Source organism: Desmodus rotundus, chromosome 6 (assembly GCF_022682495.2).
Source record: "Desmodus rotundus isolate HL8 chromosome 6, HLdesRot8A.1, whole genome shotgun sequence".
NCBI classification, from domain to species: domain Eukaryota; kingdom Metazoa; phylum Chordata; class Mammalia; order Chiroptera; family Phyllostomidae; genus Desmodus; species Desmodus rotundus.
In genome coordinates this window covers 43,518,774-43,538,984 of record NC_071392.1, presented here as the reverse complement: position 1 = coordinate 43,538,984, position 20,211 = coordinate 43,518,774, and the positions used below count along the sequence as shown (strand labels likewise).

The window sequence follows — 20,211 nt, the reverse complement described above, 5'->3', positions numbered from 1 at the left end:
AATAACAGACATAATAACAGATGGGAAGCCAGGGAGCAGTCAACAATTAATGGGTTTGCAGACAAGAGTTCCATATAAGAGTTAATGAAAACACTTGAAGGAGACGGTGAGGGGTCAAGGAGACTGAGATTTTTGAGCTGCTTGTGAGATCTGTTTACTGTCTGGGCAAGTAGTCTTTACCTCACAGGGTTGCTGGGAAAATTAAATACAAGGTAAGATTCTTAGCACAGTGCCTGGGAGAACGCTTGATAAAATTTATTATTAGATAAAAGGAGACATTCCAAGTGGCAGAAGGCAAAATGTGGATACTGGAACAGTAGAGCAAAAGTTGTCTTCAGGGGTAAGTAACAAACCGAGTTTTGGTCGATAGAGCTGGAAGGAGCTGATGGTAAACAGCAATTGTGTACAGATTTGCTAGGGTCATGAATATAAAAGAGAGGCCTGTTTGAACTTCACCCTGTAGATATTTCTATCATGGGTCTTATGATCAAGGACTTATCAGAAGATTGAATTGTGTATAGAAAGGGCTGCCTTCCGTGATGCACTTTGCCCCATTAACAACTGCGCTCTACTCCTACCCTAGCCCCCCACTACCTCCTGAAGCAGGAAGTGAGCCACGCTCATGTATGTGAAAAGATTGATTTGATTTAGAACACATGCATGTCAGTGCAGACTATGAATGGTCTTATCTCTTTGTATATGTTGACTTTCCAAAAGATTATGAAGACATTTGCTTACTTTATGGTTTTTGTGAGTTATATTTAGAAGCCAAATATTTGGGGGAAAGCTGGCATTTTATATAGAGTCCCCTGCCCCCTCCCCTATTTCTTCTGTTATAAAAGCACTCACATTAACCATCTGGTGATAGCATCGTGCCTCTTGAATGAGCTACTACTCTCAGCATAAAGCTCAGAGCACTGTGTCCTTGAAGGAATCCAAAACAGAGATTCACTTAAGGAATAAGGGGATACATGTTACAAAGCTGGTTAAGAACTGTGAAAGGAAACTTGCTTTTGAAAACCACTGAGAAATAGAGAAATCAATGAGACTCACTTCGCAATTCTCACGTTCAGCTGCACGGACATGACTTAAGTAACTTTCCAGCAATGACTTTTGGGGATGGAGCACTGATAGGTCGGAGTTTACAGTGACCTAGAAAAGGTCAGGCTCCCAGCGTCAGCACCAATTGCACCAATTACCTGTGTTTTTAAGGCGATCAATGAATAAACCTCAATAGGAAGGTTTGAAGAAAATCAACTGCCATAACCCAAAATGATAAAATGTAAAATGAAGTGCTTAATAGTTGCTGATATTCAGAGGGTTCACTTTAGGTCAAAACTCTATAACTATGGGCCATTAAAAGGAGTGTCCCCTAAGGTTATGAGTGTGCCAAGGCAGCGATTGCATGCTGAGGAGAGTCAGGTGAGGTTTGGGGGTGGAACCCACTGGGGAAGTTGCCTTTTTGCCTCCAGTAGCGTCATTTGTTGTATTTCTTTGTGTTATAAAAATGCTATAGTTTTACAGGTGTGGCAGGGAGTGACAAAAGGAAGAAAACACTGCCTTAAATTGCCTTAAAAGCGGAGCTGGTTTAGTGCAGTTAAGTGCTTGTTTCATATCAGTTCTTGACAGAGTTTGAGATAAACAAAAAAATTGAAAGTGTTAGGAGCTACCTTCAAAATAAAATCAAAATTGAAGGTAATACAAGTTTAAAGTAATAGCTTAAGACAATGAAAAACTATAAGCCAGGCCTCAAACTTATCCAAAGCTTTTAACACACAGACAAGACTAAACTAATAGCTTATTTTCCACGCTGATTCATGGCCTAAGATAATGTAGAGCTGGAAGAGCCTGTTCAGGTCCTTTCCCCTTATATTTTAAATGAGGAAGGGACACAGGAATGCCAAGTGACTTGCTCAGGGACACCATAGTCAGTGGATAAGCGGGAGTGAGGCTTAGACCTGTTGTCCACTTTTATTTAGTTTAAATTTCCTTGTAATAGGGCAAGACTATAGAAACCTTGGCTTTGAGTTTTGGTGGGAAAAATCTCAACCTGCTTCTCCTCTGGTTCAGTTTTAGTTCAACCTTATTTTTTAATCCTCACCAGAGGATATGTTTATGGTATTGACTGTAGAGAGAAAGAAAGGGAGAGAGACAAAGAAAGAATCATGAATTGATTCCCTGTCATATGAGCCCCGACTGGGGATCAAACCCACAAACTTTTGGTGCACGGGATTATGCTCCAACCTACTAAGCCACCCAGACAGGGCTATCTCATCCTTTCTGAAAATGGCATAAGAGACCTGCTAGATATGCTTTTGAATCTCTAGAATAACTTTTAGCTTCCAGAGCCTATGGACATCATCAAGGATTTTGAGAAAGTCATCAGGGCATTTTACCAAAGATGATAAACTCTTTTCTAGAACACTGGATTCCAGTGGGCCTTACTGAAAACCAGCAGTGACCAAGTCTGGACTCCAACCTTTGCCAAAGAAACACACACATGGAAACAAAGATTTGCAGCACCAGCACAGAGCTGAAGAATTGTTCAGAAGCCAGCAGCATGCTGCCAGTGATGCATTTGCAATAAAGACATAGAAAACTGAGCCGGTGCTGTCGGGACAATAGAAATGACGGAAGGAAGGGCTGAAGCGATTGTTCCCCGACTGGTGACTGACTGCATAGGCTGCTGCTGTGGCTGCTGTCCTGAATATGTTCTACCTCAAAGCTTGTTAGGGGCCTGCATCCACATTCACAAATTCCCCCAACAGGCTGCCAGCCTCCACCACTGGTGTCCAAGCTGCCCACACATGTCTACCCCATAACTTTCAGCATATCCTTTCCAAAGTATAGAAAAGCCTGCGACTAAGGGTCATTTCTATTTTGTCATTTGTGCCAAAGCGTTTCTTGGGAACTCTGCTCGGAAAGCAGGTTTGGGGGGTGGGGGAGAGCAGGAAGCACCTGTAAGGTCTAGGTTACACCTGTGCAATAAAACCTGGACACCCAGACTCAGCCGTGAGCTGAGGAGGCCCACAGACCAATCTGTCACCCCCATTGCACATGGCCACAGGGACATTTTTATAGAGCAAGCATCCATTCACTTGAAGTCAGAGGGCTAACCGAGTCTTGTATCCTGTGTCTACAGACCCCAGTGAGAGCGACAACAACTTCCCAAATATACCAAAGTTTCTAGGTTTCGAGAAGCTTCTAAGATTGTTTCCAATATTCCGTTTACCAATAATATGGCAATGAACATCTTTGTATGTAAATCTTCATTCGAATCTTTTTAAGAATTTAAAATTCAATTTCCTGTTACAGTTTACTCTTATCCTAGGCGCCATTCTGCAAACCACTGTGTTTTCCTGTGGGTTCAATTTAAGGTGTGGAAAAAAATACTTAATTTTGGATAATGGGATGAAAACGCTCAGGAAGCTTGCCTATTCTCACTTTAAATCAAGAAGGATATTCCTGCACCTCAGATAGAAATCTTCTAAGATCTGTTTGCTCCCAGACGATACTTGGCCTCCTGAGTCACTGGCTTTGGAAGGCAGTATCCTGTTTAATTATATTATTGATATAAAGAAAATTTCTTATTTATTTTTTGGAAAAATAATATTTTGAAAAAATGTGAGGCTTTGGTAAAGAGTCTTACTAAATATCAGGCAACAGTAAACCAGAAGTCTCACCTTCCAAGTTCTCATTTGATTAAACCTCTGGCATCGCCGGCAATGCTGGTCCCTGGGCTGAAGAAAGTGTGAGTGTGCAGGGTGGGGAAGTTCACATTTGAGTTCTTCATCTCTCCTCTCTTCTCTGATATATTCAATAAAGGTGCCATGTTTGCAGGGACATTCTTCCGCTTATAGCCTCAGGAAGGGCACAGTCAGCTGGACTGACCCGACTGCCACTGCTCTGTCCCCAGCACTGACTTGGGCTGCAGGGCATGGGGAGGTGGGGAACACTGTGCTCCCAGGAAGCTCCTAACGTGTGGGGAGGGGGGCAGTGGCTCTCAGGATGCTCATTTCGCTGCTCGGGGCTCTGACTGAGCTGACAGTCAGTGTGAATGCTGTGCTATTTGAGAAGAGTAAGCTGATGGGCTGGGGAGATGGTCCCTGGCAGGGACCGTGGTCAGGATGGCAACAATGACATATTCGGCGCTTCTTCTGAGCCAGTGCTGTTCTAGGTGCTTCCATGTACTAGGTCATTTAACCTTCACAGCAACCCCATGACACAGGTATTAAAATGATCTTCTCTTTACAACCGAGGCAACTGAGGCCCAAAGAAGTCATGTATCTTCCTCAAGGGCACACAGCTGGTGAATGATGAGCCAGGGTTCAAATCCAGGCAGTCTGACTAGCACCAGGTCTGTTAACCGACCACTCCCTGGCCTGAGGCTGATGGAGCGCCCACCCAAGGCATAACAGCACTCCATCCGCCAACGGAAAGGCTTCAGCAGCCGTGAGAAAAACCATGGGTGTGTTCAAGATCCTTGGGCTCCGGAAAGACACGAAGAGAAAAATGACACAAACCCCAGGAATGATTGTGACTCTTGAGAACCTGACAGTGTCACGCTCTCCCAGTGTCCCAGAACCCTGGATAGTGTGACGATGGACACGTGGAACAAGGAAGGCTCTTTGCCATTCATGAGGCTCTTAGCACTTCAATTCAAAATTACAAGATCAAAATTATTGCGGAAGTATGAGACAGCCTCAGGTCCAGGGACCTTTTAGGCGCACGTTGCAAATTATGCACTATAAACGCCGCATGCCAGCAGTTCAGCAGCTGCTCTTCCCACAGAAAATGGGGCAACCTGTGTTTCAAACTCTTTAAATTGAAAAGAAATAAATATCTGAAAAAAGAAGCCAGGAGGCATTATGAACTCCAGAATACATTTCCACTCCTCGGGGCAATGTAAAATAATGCCAGTTTGAAAATGGTTAGAATTACTGTTTTGAGGTTTATTATCCCTTGGTCAGAAGAAAAAATTCACATGTTAATTGTAAGCATTTGCACCTGTTGTTTTCCAACTCTACCTATGCATGAATTTTATGTGCAACAGAAAAAGCACTTGTGGTTTCTTTGTGTAGTAAGTGCATGTGCGTGCGCACACACACACACACTGCCCTACACAGTTAGTGACAATGTTGCACTTCAAAGCAAGCTGAGGCCATAAACATTACATGCTTAACACTTTGTGGCAGTACACTTTTTATTTTTATTCCACCCCTTTGGGTACCCTTCTCCAGCAAACGATTTGAATGACTAGGATGGTTGCAAAAACTCCTGGTGAACATTTTCTCCCAGTGTAAATTATTGGAAGACTGTTTATATAATTTATGAAAATCTTTGGTCTTGTGCCCTTTAACCTTGGTGCATCCATCCTACTGACAGATTTCTGCTTTTGTTCTACACTGAAAGGTTGAATTTATTGCTTCAGCTTATCATGAAGAGAAAGAGAAATGAAACTGTACTTTCAGATGGATGTAATTTAGTTTCAGTACATTTTTACCGAGGTATAACATTTCTATAGTTTTCACTCTTGAATTTGTCAAAGCTAAAACTAATCAGGGCACTTTTCTCCCTGTAGTTCTGGTGGTGTTTTAATAACATTAAGTTAATCACAAAAGTCCTCATTCCTTCTAATAATTGGATTTCTTGTGTATTGTTTGACAAACACACCTCCCTCCCCCAACCATGTGCTGGAAACAACCACAGTTTATGAGAATTTTAGAGCCACAACATGACTCAAAAGTTTTTTCTCTTAATGCTCTCTATCCTGGTGTTTCCGTCCACAGCATTTCAGGCTCAATGACTTCAACATGAAAAATGAACGAGTGTTCCTGTCGCCCCTTCTGTCTGCTTGCTGGCTGCTGAGTGACTTCTGGGACAGTACTGCTGGAAGGAAAGCCTTTGAGGAAGCCTGTGTATCGACAGAGGTGACTCACTGGAAGAAAAATGTGACCTCTGACTGTCACCTGCGGTGCAGAGGCATAGACCTTTAGGTTTGGAGGAGGCCCAGGAGGTAAAGTCCTCTTCTCCCCTGTGCACTGCTTCTACCTGAGGGGAAGGCTCCGCTATCTCTCGCCCCACAGGGCTGTTTTAATGGCTCCTAACTGTCTTGTACTTCCACTCTTGCTCCCTTCCTGCAATTTCATTTTCCACAAGCAGCAGGGCTCATCTTTTAAAAATACAAGTCAGATTTCTGTCCACTGATTAAAACCCTCCAGTGGTTCCAATGGGTTTAGACTACAATCCAGACTTCTTCCCATGGGCAAATGAAGCCCTGGGCGACCTGGCTCCTGCCCAGTTGTCTGGTCTCACGCCACTCTCCCTGTTCACTCTGCCACAGCCGCAGCAGGCTTTTCTGTATTTCTTCAATATTGAGCTCCTTCCCACCTCAAGGATGCTGCTTAGACTGCTTTCCCCAGATCCTCTGCAGGTACAGTTTCATTCTATCGCATAGGGGCACCCCTCCCCTCTCACCAACACTCCCACCTCACTCTGCTTTATTTTCCTTCCAGTTTAAAATAAATGAGGAGCTTCTGTGGGGGTGTTGGGCTGTGGCCTTGCATTCCTCCTGAACCAAAGGTCGGCAACACTTGGCTAATCAAGTGTTAAGGATGCATTCTTTGTGCCCACAGCCTGTGACTTTCAGGCTCCATGGTATGCTCACACCAGTCCTGCAATCTGCTTGTCAGTGTCCCTACCACCAGAACAAAAGAAAAGAAGACCTCTTATTCAAGGGCAGGCGAAGCTGTCACTTACTTATAGTGGATCCTGATTCAGGCCTGTTCAGGGAGCTGATGATGACAAAACCGAAGCCTTCGTTATCCTTTCGGTGAATGACCACGTCACTGGTCTGCAGGCTCTGGGAGGTGAAGCCTTCAGGGGGAGAGGCATTGCCACTGGGGGCAGCGTGGTTGCTGTTGGTGTAGGTCGCGTAGTCGCTGCGTGGAGAGCTGTGGTGGGTTGATACGGAGCCTGGACTCCTCCCGTTCTCTGGGCAGGGCTCCCCTGGAGCAACATCGTATACAGGCACTGGGTTATTTAACAAGGTCTTGATGGGTGCCCGCTGTGTATTAGGCACTGTTCTAGACACCGGCACTGTTACAAGACTGGTATCTCTTCTCCCCAGAGGTGCAGAGCCACCAACCCAGCTATAAAGGTCTTGGCTCCTTTCCCACCTTTCATGGCAAACACAGGTAAAACCCCTCATCAACTTCCTATGTGCTGCTACCTGTTTGTATTTTCCTCTTGCTAAGACGGCAGCCCCCCAGGACAATCCCTCATTATAGATATCAAGCTTCTTAGTTTCATAAAAATAAATCATCAAAGAAGGTCATGAAATAAGTGGACAGAATCTTAAGTGGTGCTGTGCAAAAGAATTACTTAAAGAGCTTATAAAAAATATGTACCTTCAGAGTCCACACAGAGAACATTGTTTTTCAGTGGATCTAGGGAAAATTGGGCACAGGAATCTGGGTGAGGTTTCAAGGCCACACGTTCAGAAATGCTGCTGTAGAATCTTAGAAGTGGGGCTGACAGCCCAGGGGATGTCCATGTAAAGTGACCCATCATAATTTTACTAAGGAGCCATGGTTTTACTTAATTCTGTTAACCTAGATGTGTTAATTTACTTTGTGTAGGTAGGAAACATCCTTCTTAAAGCAGTTTGCTCACTCTAAGATCTAACAGTGTTATCAGGATAAGGAATGATGGATTTGGGATCCTTAAGGGAGGTGTTGGAGGCCTTGCTCATCTACATTCTGTACTATTAAAAAATACTCTCTATTATCAAACAGACAAACCAAATCACTACCTCCATGAGGAAGCAAGCCTACTCACAGAGAGAAAGGATAGAAAGCTGCCAGCCAAGAGGAGCCAGTTTTTAAAATGGAAGTTGATCTGTCATCCAGAAAGAATGTTGTCATTTTAATTTAATACCTAGGTTATGGTGTCTTGATTAAAAGAGCTGAAGTGGGCACTCAGAAATAAGACTGTAATTAGAAATAAGACTGTTTCATCTCCATCTTACAACTTAATTAGTGTACTCAAAAGATGATATGGAACAGAGGAATAATAAGATGGAAAAGAATCACAATTAATAATTTATGGGGGAGGACGGTCTCTAGATATGTTCTTCTATTTAGAAGTCTGGACAGTGTCTTGTATAGTAAGTTAAAATAATTAGCAAAAGTTCCAGTGAGGCTCTTAACTTTACAAGCTGCAATTCAGGGAGAAAGAGAAAGAACAGACTACAAGAAAGGTTCCGTTACACTGACAGCTGAAGAAAGGGGAGGCGCGTTTATTCACATGTCCAGATTACAAATGGCCTTAAAATGTATTTATTTTTTGCTTATAATACTGAATAAGATCATTTGATAAATTTGATTTTTTGGTTAAGATTTAATTAGTCATGTTTTAATAAAAGAAAACAGGTTCTTTTTATCTATAAGAAATATACTGAGGTCATAGAAGGACAAAGGTCAGTGTCAAAGCCTTTTCCTCTTTCTATCAGAATTAAAACTGCCTGTAAAATGTAGCCTCTCTGCTAGAAAACATCACCCAAAGACATGCTGTTATTGTCTTGGTGAAGCACATGTCCTTTATCAGTCCTTCTGTGAGTTGGAAATAAAGTGATCAGAGATAGTCAGGAAGAAGAAAAACAAACAATTATTATGCTGCAACATTAAATTGAAAATCTCCCCGAGTTATTGGACCAAATCAGTAACTAAATGTCATAGGCAGTGACAAGAGAGATCTCATTTTCTGGCTGTCAGAGTTTAGGGGGTTGAGAGCGGGGGCTGTCAGTAAAGCGGCCACAGAGAGAATTTATGTCTTTGCAATAAATAGCCGGGAGTGGCTATGCCACAAGTTCTAGAGAGAGAAAGAAAATCACAGACAAAGTCAATATGAAATAAGTTAAATACATTAACAGGACACTTTTCTATTGCTTTTGGATTTCTCTTTCAATCTTTAGAACAAAGTTCTTTATCTTTAACAATAGGAACACATTCAAAACCAGGGAGTTCAGAAGACTTTCAATGATTGACTTGGAGGGATTGACTCACATCATTTTTCTGCTAGGCTGGCTCTGTGTCCAAATGAGACTCTCTTTCCTCCAACAACCCTTCTTGGTACAGGACCTGAACATCGTTGTCTTCGAATAATGCAGTAAAGTGTCACAAAGTGACTAAATTCCATGTGCATTTAAAAAAAGTCACTAACTTCCAGCATCCCTGCCTTTTCCTTTTGTCTCACATGCAAATGAGCATATAGAATTCAGTTACTTCATAGCTACTCAAGTCAGATAATTAACCCTTAGGTTAAGCTTCGGTTTTGTCCCCACCAGTTGCACTGGATGCCGTCACTGGCTGACGGAGTGGGTCTCTGTTTGGGAAGGCAGGAGTCACTGTGCCCTCCAGGTGAGGTGCTTTGACTAGAACAGTCAGCACACCCACTTATTCCTGCAGAGTGTTGGTCTATCTGTCGTTAAAATTAGTTGTCAGTGTTTTCAGATTTGCAGTTTATAGAAATACACCTTTCTGGTTTCTCTTGAAATACTTGGTAGTGAAGAGCTAGAGCTGGGCAATGGCTGCTCCCCTGATGGGCTATGCAGTATGCATTCATCACAGTCCCAACTGCTCCCCAATGTCTCATGCAAATTCCTGATTTGCTAATTTACCCATAGAATGGGGGGAGTGCGGGGCCAAAGGGACTTGTTTAACTGGAGCCCTCGTTTCCCTTCTGGGTCACACACTGGGTGCCAGGACTCCAGGACTCTAGTCACCAAACAGACCTCGCCTGCTTCCAAGGCGTGCCTGGGCCTCTTCTCAGGACTGTCCCCAGGAGGATGACAGCACTGCAGATGCTCATATCTCGTGTTGAAGCATGGCTGAGGTGACGGGGTTTGTGTGTGGACAGAGCCTGGATGTGTGGGTGGGGGGTGTTGACATGCATGTGCACCCTCAGGGTGCCCGAAGGAGCAGGGGCAGCCCACAGGCTGTGGCCCTGCACTCGGGGCTGGCCTGCCTGCAAGCATTTGAGTCTGTGCACTCCTGGTTCACCAAGGCAGACAACTTATCTAAACGGGTGACACACTCACACACAAAGCATAAGGGAATGCATTTTGAATTGACAAAAAGTATAGTAACCAGGACCAGGAAATTCACCGGCTCCTGAAACACTATCTAAACTTTTCACCCAGTTGCCAAGAAAAATTTCCCTTTTTTCACATTAGGACAAGAATTAGATATTCCCCTACGTGTTAGAGAAAAGATGCTGGTGGCTTTAAGGTGAACTGTAATATATCTTTTTTCTTTTATCTTGTCTGCTTTTAAAATATATTTTATTATCATGTTGTCAATAAAATTACAGTTGTCTCAGTTTTTCTCCCTTTGTCCCCCTCCACGTAGTACCCCTTATTCCCTCCAGCAGTCACCCCTTAGTCCATGTCCATGGGTCATGCATACAAGTTCTTTGGATACTCCATTTCCTGTACTGTTCTTAACATCCCCCTGCCTATTCTGTACCTAAAAATTTGTACTTCTTAATGCTTGCACTTTGCCCCCATTCTCTCTATTCTCCCTCCCAACTGATAACCCTCAAAATGATTTCCATATGTACAATTCTTTTGCTGTTCTGCTTAGTTTGTTTTTTAGATTCAATTCTTGATCATCTGAATTTATTGCCATTTTAATGTTCATAGTTTTGATCTTCTTTTTCTTAGATAAGTCCCTTTAACATTTCATGTAATAAGGGCAAGGTGAAGATGAACTCCTTTAGCTTTACTTTCTCTGGGAAGTACTTTATCTGCCCTTCCATTCTATATGATAGCTTTGCCGGATAGAGTAACCTTGGATGTAGGTCCTTGCCTTTCATGACTTTGACTACTTCTTGCCATTCCCTTCTTGTCTGTAAAGTTTCTTTTGAGAAATAAGCTGACAAACTCCTTTGTAGGTAACTACCTGCTTTTCTCTTGCTGCTTTTAAGATTCTCGCTTTAACTTTTGCATTTTAATTACGATGTGTCTTGGTATGGTCCTCTTTGCATCTATCTTATTTGGGACTCTATGTGCTACCTGGACTTGTATGTCTACTTCCTTCACCAAATTACGGAAGTTTTCTTTCATTATTTTTTCAAATAAGTTTTCAATATCTTATTCTTTCTCTTCTCCTTCTGGCATCCCTATGATGTGAATGTTGGTATGTTTGAAATTGTCCCAGAGATTCCATAACTTACTCTCATTTTTTGGATTCTTTTTTGTTTTTGCTGTTCTGATTGAATATTTTTTTCGTCCTTATGTTCCAAATCATTGGTTTGATTCTTGGCTTCATCCATTCCATTATTGATTCCCTGTAACTTTATCTTTATTTCACTTAGTGTAAACTTCATTTCTGCCTGGGTCTTTTTTATGCTGCTGGAGTACCCAATGAGATCCTTGAGCATCCTAATAACTAGTATTTTGAACTCTGTATCTGGTAGATTGCTTATCTCTATTTTGTTTAGTTCTTTTTTTGGAGTTTTGTTCTATTGTTCTTTCACTCGGGTCATATCTCTTTGTCTCCTCATTTTGGCAGCCTCTTTGTGTTTGTTTCTATGTATCAGGTAGAGCTGCTTTGACTGCCTGTCTTAGTAGTGTGGCCTATTGTAGAAAAGGGCACCCATGAGTTGGATGGGGCAGAGCCTTAGGTAATCGTCAGGGTGGGACAACCTGAGTGAACCAGGTTGATGGAGTCTCCGATATGGTTTTACTGCTCTGTGGCTCTGTGTGGTGGAGGGTTCAGAAAAGGGACAATGGCCTCTGCCTGGCCTCTGGAGTTTTGTCTGGGAGGAAGCTGTCTCCCAGCACTTGCCTTGATGCCAGACACTTCAGTATTTCCCCATATGCCACTGGTACCCTTCCAGTTGCTGCCCCGGTGCTGGAGCCCAGACAGAGAGAGTCTGCATAAGTCCTAAGTCCATTGTAGGCCCTTTAAAAGCAGACACCTAAGAATCCCATGATTTTGTCTGCCATCCCCATCCCCACTGGTTTTTACAGCCAGAAGTGATGGGGACTTATTTTTCTGGCATTGGAACCCTGGGTTGGGTAGTCTGGTGTGGGGATAGGATCTCTCACTCCTGAGGTATCCTTCCTGATTTTTATGTACCTCACGTGAATGTGAGACCACCTGTTCTGCATCTCCTCATCTCCACTCCTCCTACCCATCTGGGTGAATGTGACTTCTTTAATTCCTTGGTTGTTGGACTTCCACACATCTCATTTTCTAATGATTCTGGGTGCAAGTTGTTTCATAGTGGTTGTGTGAGGAGGCAAGCTCCATTTACCTATGCCTCTATCTTGACCAGAAGTTGGATTATAATATGTTTTGATTAAGTTATAAAATTTTCTTTCACATTGCTTCTAGATTTACACTTTGGGAAATTCCTTAGAGATACTCTTCTCTCAGATGAATAGTGTATATTCAAAATATTGTGTCATAAGGGTGAACATCTCAAATTTAGCTACTAAGCATATAAATATTTATACTTCCAGTATAACAATTAAAAGCACTCTTCTACTATCCTTGGGGAAAAAAACAACTAAATATTGGATCTGGTGGCATGAATATCTCTCAAAACTCATTTAAAGTACAAGACCAGTAATAAAATTATCTGGCAAATAAAACTTAGTGCACTGCTGTATATTTCCTTCTTTTTCTCCACAATTTCTCATTTTTAAGGATCTAGTTTGTCACTGCCTAATTGAAAATACTGCCTTTATATTTTAATGCTATTTTTGTATTTTAACTTTAATCATACACTTCTTTATATTTCAATATTTGGAGCAGGTTTTTGTGTTATTTTAATTTTTCCTAATATAACTCACGGTCTGTACCTCTCATGTTGGATGTGTTTTTGTCTTGAGCATCAACTAGGAAGCCAATGACCAATGTCTTCTGAGGTAGGGGTGGGATATTTGCTTAAGCCATGGTGAGCAGAAGGCTGATGGGTGTGATCTCTATGACCTCCCTTCTTCCCAGCTCCTTCTCTATAATATTACTCCTTTGGCACAAAGGTGGCAACACTGTCCCTCCTCTCAGGCATCTTCTGTCTCTTCACAGCTAATTGCTCACTTCCCGTCAGCTTGCAATCATCTCATCCTGAACCAGGCTTGCACCTCCCACTGCTTTTACTTAGGAAAGCATAATGAATGATAAGAACAACCCTTGAAAAGGCATCTCCCCTGCCATTCACATTTGGTGTTGTCCCTTCTCACTGTAGAGAAATGGCAGCTATGAGGAAAGGCTGTCTTCCTATGACTTTTGTTTTTTAAAAATCTTTTTTTACTATTTCTAGGCATTTACTTTCCTATCCTTTGCTGAACTTAATCATTTTCAACACTGATGAAGCTTTCAAGGAAGAGTGGGTTGAATTAACTTGGAAACTCTCCTGGTGAGAATGAGCAGTCTGCAGTAGAACATTTAAAAAAATTAAATGCACTTGAAATGTACTTCAAAGCCTAAATGAGTGAAATTGGTAAGAACTGCAGCAAAGAGCATCTTTATGGAAGTCCCATGATCCACAGAGTGCAAGAATACTTTTTTTTTTTTTTTTGCAGCTTTTGGCATACACTGCAATATCCTGGGTTGGTTAGAATAAAATTTAATTTGCAATAATCAGCTGGTAGCAAGGGGAGCATGAAATCGTGTTGGTGCATTGGTTTTGCGCCTTGCAGTTATTTCCTTGTAAATCAAATCGAGTAACTTTTTAATTTATCTTTGGGCTACAGAACATATAGCACAGCAAACTTTTTACTGAAAATCACTTTGTAGGGAGAGACAGTTAAATGTTAACCAAGAAAAACTGTCTCTGGCATCCTGCCCAAGAATAAGAATAATTCAAGGTGTTTTACTTCTTTGGGTCAAGTGGCCTGGCAGGAATTTCTGAAGATGAATGACACTTCTTAGCAAAACCCCCGTATGATACAAGATATATGGCAGTCTCTACTGGCGAGGGCTGACAATCCTTCTGACTTGCTCTTCTCAATGATTGCCCTTGCTCAAAGTCTAGTTTCCAGAAGACTCAAATAAAAAAGGACTTTTTGTTTGACTAATAAATTTTATCCTACTGAGTCATTCACAACCCGTGATTATCCAGCCAGTGGCCCCCCTTTTTAAAAATTCAAATATGTTATAATAATAACACATATGAAAGACTCCTTCTTCTTATGGTTGGCAGTGACATTTGCTAAAGATGGGTCTAATGTCTTTGTGTTCACTGGGGGAGAGGGTGGAGGTAGAGGGAGGAGGGCACCGAAAGCGGTATACAGTAAAATAAGCCCTGGATAGGGAGATGAATCTCCACATCGTCACTGACTCTGCGGACGACTGGGCAAGCGACTACACCTCTGGGTTTCAGTTTTCTCACCTATAGCACAAGGGAAGTGGTGTTCTTAAGCACCCCCCGTAATTCTAGCATTCATCATTCTGTGTGAGGATCAGTCAGGGGGTTGAGCAGAGAGGTCAGCAGGCCACAGAGGCAGAAGGTGACAAGTGAACATTGCTGGCCCTGCTACTCCTGTGATTCCCAGAGCCAAGTGCAGGTGGTGTGGGACTATATTCCCAATGTTCTCGAATGCTCAGGTTACAAGAAATCATATGATGCTTATAACACATATTCCTTAAAATATAAATCCTTTCTGGGGAGTTGGAATGGTGAAGAGAGAAATTGAATTGTATTAGGACTCTGAGGGCTTACTCTTAAATATTTCTTTGGTGGATTCTTTTAGGAAGCTGGGAAAATGACTGTAAAGGGAATAATTACTCCTTATTTATCTGTTTCATAAGTTTGGAGTTACATGAATTGTGTTTCCTCAAAATGACGTACAGCTGTATTTCTGTAAATCAAGATAATAGTTTTATTGTTACCTTTTATCAGGCTCTACAGTGAAAGCCAATTTTCCATCCTTGTTGCTTTATTACAGTATCAAAATGCTGTGGTTCTTGATTTGTAAACACAAGGAGGAACATTTTCAAAAGCCATATTTTTTACTACTATAATGTTCTTATAACTAGCATCTACGAAGCAGTAAAGAGCACACATCTTAAATTAGCCCCAGGCTTCGCTAGAAAATTTTAACGACCATGTTGAAAATGTAGGCCTCAAAGACTGCTGGAGTTGTACTAATGGGGTGAAAAGCTACACTTTCAAAATCACTTACAGTTGGAATATCAAGGCTGGTTTCTTTCATCATGTAATATAGAAATTGATTTAAAATTTTGTTTCAAGTGTCTTTGGCACATCTCACAAAAGCTTCTCACCACCTAATCTCCAACTCTTGCTGCCGCCCGAGGTTCCATACCTGCACATAGCACCTTTCTTCTCACAGTGAGGTTGACCTGCCCGTTCCGGGCTGCGTGGTGCATGAGGTCGATGACGTAGCGGTGGGTCTTGCCAGCCACTGGGATCCCATCGACATAGACAAGCTCGTCCCCTGGATGTAGGCGGCCATCCCTGTCGGCTGAGCCCATGGCAATGACAGCTCCAATCAAAATCTAGAGAAGCAGCAAGAAGAAAAGGACATCTAGGTTTCAAACTTTTTATATACATGTAAGTATATAAAAGCTTGGTGGACGAGTTTATTCCCACATTTTACCCCTTGCCCCAAACCTGAGCATGTACTTGAAAAATGAAATGTGAGAGGCTGAAGGAGTGCCCTTTCAATACTTCCAGGTGGTTCCCTCCTTCTAGAGAAATATCCGTTTCGACTCATTGCTGCCATTGGCCATGAAGTTTGGGAGCCACTCGCCACCTGGTTCATAACTTCCCACCCTTAAGAAAATTCTAACCCCAAATAATCTGATGCTATTGGCCACTGTGCATGGGCTCTGAATTGAAGCAAGTTGAGGATTGAATTCTGGCTCCAATTTATAATTGTGTGGCCTTGGACAAGGCCTCTCAACCCCGTGAGCCTCAGTTTCTTCACCTGCAAAATGGGGAAATAAAATAATAGGACCTATTTTATGGACTTGTTGGGAGAATTGAATAAAATAATGCGCATGTAGCATTTAACTTTGCTCACGGCACATAGCGAATGCTCAAAAAGTGTCAGGGAAACTCGCTGCCGCACATTATGAAACTCTGATAAAGGTTCAAAGAGCGGTCTTTGTTTTGTTTTACCCTGAAAAGCTGAAGGTAAACAAAACAAAGCAAAACTCATAGTTGGCTTTTCCTGGCTAGTTGACTTAAAAAATGTCAGTCAAATCTGCTCCAGAATGCTTCATGCCTTTAATGTTGTACTTCCTTCAAGCACTGTCCGCTGCACAAAGGGCACCCTGTTTCTGCCTGTGCCCTGGAAGGGTTCTGCTCTTAGGTAGCTACTGCAGCAGCAATGAGGAGGTGCCCACCTCAGGAATGTGCATTTTATGTTAATTCCCTGAAGCAGGGACTGAGATAAAAGGCATGAAATAAGGTTTCCCACTTCCCATTAGAAACACTCAACTTAGTGTCCATCCATAAGGCTTTTTTCTTTCTCAGAGGAAAGATAATAGTACTTAGTATTTTAGTTTTGCTGTTTAATCTATAAACAATTTTTCTAACTCATGAACAATAGACCCTTTTTTCTTTTGCCAAGTGGCTTAGCCATGTAGCATCTGAAGGCAGTAGGTACCATTAGCCTGTTAATATTGTAGAGCCTATGCTCCAGGTTTTATTTTAAGTCTTTATAAAATGATCCCTTGTTCACAGGTCGATTTCTCTCAGGTGCAACAATTTTTCTCAAATCCCATAGCTGTGGATTCCAGCCAGTGTGCAGGCTGCTGCATTGTGACCTGCAGGCCTGCATGCACTCGGGCCTCCGCACGTGGTCACACGGATCAGTGTGGCCTGTCAACATGGCAACCGGATCTGAATGCCCAGGCTTCCTTCTCAGGTAACGCAAAATGATAGTCTGGAGTTTTCTTTTTTCCCTTGGTCCACTGAATAAGCTGTCTTTGCCCAGAAGAATGAAAATCCCCCATCACACAACTGCTTTTCCCATATTCCTGGAGGGCAGGTGGAGAGTAGATTTGCTTCTACGTTGAGTATTAGTGATCTGATGGGTAATTCATTATTTCTGTCACGGGAAAGGCCTCACGTCCTGCCTTCAACTGGCCGTCCAGTGTGGTACTTTCCCTGCAGTCCTCCGTGCCCACCTGGTATATGTAGTCCAGCCGTCAGGCATGCCTCTGACAGTCTCCATTTCCCCTTATTGTTATGCCAACTTGAATTTACGAGTTTCTTTCTGAAGATGTTCCAATCTATTCTTCAAAAGTCTCAACCCACTAAGGAGCATTTCAAAGATTTGCTAAGTGCTTTGTGCAAAAGCTAGTAAAAATGAATGTTTATGTTTCTCTACTGCTCCATGAAAAGCTGCATTTAACTGGGTCACCTAAAGAAAAGCCTTCAAACCTTAGGTTTTCTGTTGTGGGAGAGTTTATAGATGGTTATAGAAAAAAATATGGCTTGTGAACTTCTTGGGTGGTTAATTTTCAACTTTATGCTATATTCTGATTCTAACTGATCAAGGTGGACCAAAAAAAAGGTTCCAACTGAGAGAGCCACAGCTATAATCTGGCCCTCAACAAAAGGTGTAAAAATAAAATTTCACATTGGAAAGTTCCTGCTCCTCTCTTGCTAAAGGAAAATAGCATAGATATACAGACATCCTTGAAGTTATCTTGTGTGCTGTCAAATTCTTTAAAAGGAAAATCCTAGTAAAGCATCTGCTTTTCTGCTCTATTACTATAGTCTGAGGTACTCTCCTCACTAATAACTCATTTATCCAGCAAATATTTATTGAGCTCAGGGACACCTCTAGGTGCCAGGAATCCAGCAGCAAACAATAAACAAAAATCCCTGCCCTACAGAACTTCGATTCTACTGGTAAGACAATAATAAATATAATAAATGTGTAGATTAGCTGTGTCTAGCAGGCAAGTATTATGAAAAAAATAGAGCAAGGTGGGGTGGTGGGTGGGAGTCCGTCCTGGGGCTGAGTGGTGTTAGAGTCAGAGTGGACCTCGGTGGGAAGTGGACATCTGAGCAAAGACTGAAGTTCCCCATATTTTCACAGAACTTGAAACTTTAATATTCAACCTTTAGTTTGTTTTATCAAATAATATTGATGTCTAAATAAGTTATATTCAATTAATACTTCAATTGAATATCTAAATAAAGTACATATATTTGACATAGTACTTCAATATGATTTATTATATAGTATTATATAATTATATATGTATATATGTTTATATAATTACATTACATAATCCATCCCTTATCTTGTTTCAAAAAGAGTTGCCTTGGCCCTGGCCAGTATGGCTCAATTGGTTGGAGTGCGATTCCACAGACTGAAAGGTCATGGGTTTGATTCCTGGTCAGGGCGAGTATGAGAAGGCAGCCAATTGATATTTCTCTCTCACATCGATGTCTCTCCCTCTCCCCCCCCTTCCTTTCTCTCTAAAAGAAATGAAAAAAATGTCCTTGGGTGGGGAATAAAAAAAGAAGGTTGCCATAGCTGTTAAGCAAACTTGACTTGAAATGAGCGGGGTGGACTGGAGTAGGCATCAGGGCAGGCTGCCCATCAGTTATGTATGTATTAGTTACATTTGCCCCTCTGTCAGAACAGCCCCCTTTGCCGGGAAGTTGCTGGCCATGCTGTAGGGGAAGTCAGAGATGCAATATAGCCCCAGCAGTAACGGTGGCTGGGAAATGTTGGACTCTGTTTAACCTTCTGTGACTGTTTAACTCTCTGTAGCCTCAGGCTTGGCTGACTACCCGGAAAGCAGGAATGCACCCAAATATAAACTTCATGTCCCCAGGAAGGAGGGCAATGAGTATATAGTATGGATAACTGCCTGATGTTATCTGTTAACACAGAAAGGCATTGTTCTCTCTGATAGTTTATGTGACTACCCAGCATATGGTTTTACTATGAACCCCCTATGAAAAAGAGACCCTGTCCTGGGAGGGGTGGATATACTCCCAGCCGGCCACCACTGGGAGCAAGCAGCTGCTTTGCCCATGTATTTGTTTCTCCTATTAAAGCCCTTAGGAATTTGAATAGGCTACATGTCAGATCTTCAGAATCAATCCTGAATTTAGACTTTTGGGGGGCTTCCCCCAATACACACACATTGTCACTTCTGCTCGCATGTGCTTTGTTCCTAGCTTTTGGCCCTGCTGCACATTCGTGCATTATACTCCCGGGCTGACCTAGAGCCAGCTCTACGTAACTCTCTACTCAGGAAAAAAAAAAAAAACCACAGTTTTTTTTCTTTATTTTGAATATGCTTTGTACACTTGGCACATTCTATTAATTTATTTCCTGTCTGCCACTGTAACTGCAGGGACCGGATAATCCATGATTGTTTCTTGCATTGTAACTCATACTGGCTTCCCAATGTATATAGCGTGTTCATTTAAGCTCTTAAAAACATGCCTCAGGATATCTGATCCCTTAAGTTAGTAGTTCTCAAACTTTAGGGTGCATGCGAATCACCTGGTAGGTTTTGGACCTACCCCTGAGAGTCTGATTCTGCAGGCCTGGGGTGGAACCTGAGATTCCACATGTTTAACATACTCCCTGGAGATGTTGGATGCTTCTGATCTGTAATCTATCACACTCTGAGTAGCAAAGTTCTGAATATTCCCACTTGGTCCAATGGCCACAGGATCTGTGGTCTCACTGGTCATGTTCTAAGTCCCCTGACGGACTCTCCCTGCAGTGCCTCACCCTAACTCCCTGCCCCATCACTCCAGTCACTTCCCAAGTCTGTGAGGGACACCCCTGAGTGCGTGGTCTGGGCTCCCTGACCCATCAGTTCTGGGCTTGCTGACCCCTGGGTACACTGGCCAGGGAGCCTCCCTAGCCACCACTGGCCTTACTCCTTCTGGCCTCACTGGATTCTTCAGCCTCTGCAGACCCTTAGGCCCACTCAATAGTTTTCTCACTGTTCTTGGAAGAGTTCTTTATTCCGCCTCTATTGCCCTGGCTCTGAAGGAAGAGCTTTGTGGCAAAACAGATCAAGAAAGACATCCCCTGCATACATACACTGAAAGAACAACTCACCCATGGCCTTATCTTTCCAATTGCCTTCTCTAATAAAGCAAGAGAATTAATAACAACTCCACACCTCCACTTGATCTCATAGGCAGTAAGGGCACAGAACGAAACAGAGTATTTGATGTGGAATA

At 42.4% G+C, this 20,211-nt stretch overlaps 1 protein-coding gene across 1 annotated transcript in view; it reads right to left on the bottom strand.

The window, feature by feature from the left end:
- The window catches only part of MAGI2 (membrane associated guanylate kinase, WW and PDZ domain containing 2), a 1,366,741-nt gene that overhangs the window by 130,961 nt on the left and 1,215,569 nt on the right, over positions 1 to 20,211 (bottom strand). The window contains 2 exon segments of the mRNA XM_053926810.1: positions 6,760 to 7,008; positions 15,338 to 15,530. Of these exon segments, the coding sequence (XP_053782785.1) occupies positions 6,760 to 7,008; positions 15,338 to 15,530 (442 nt within the window).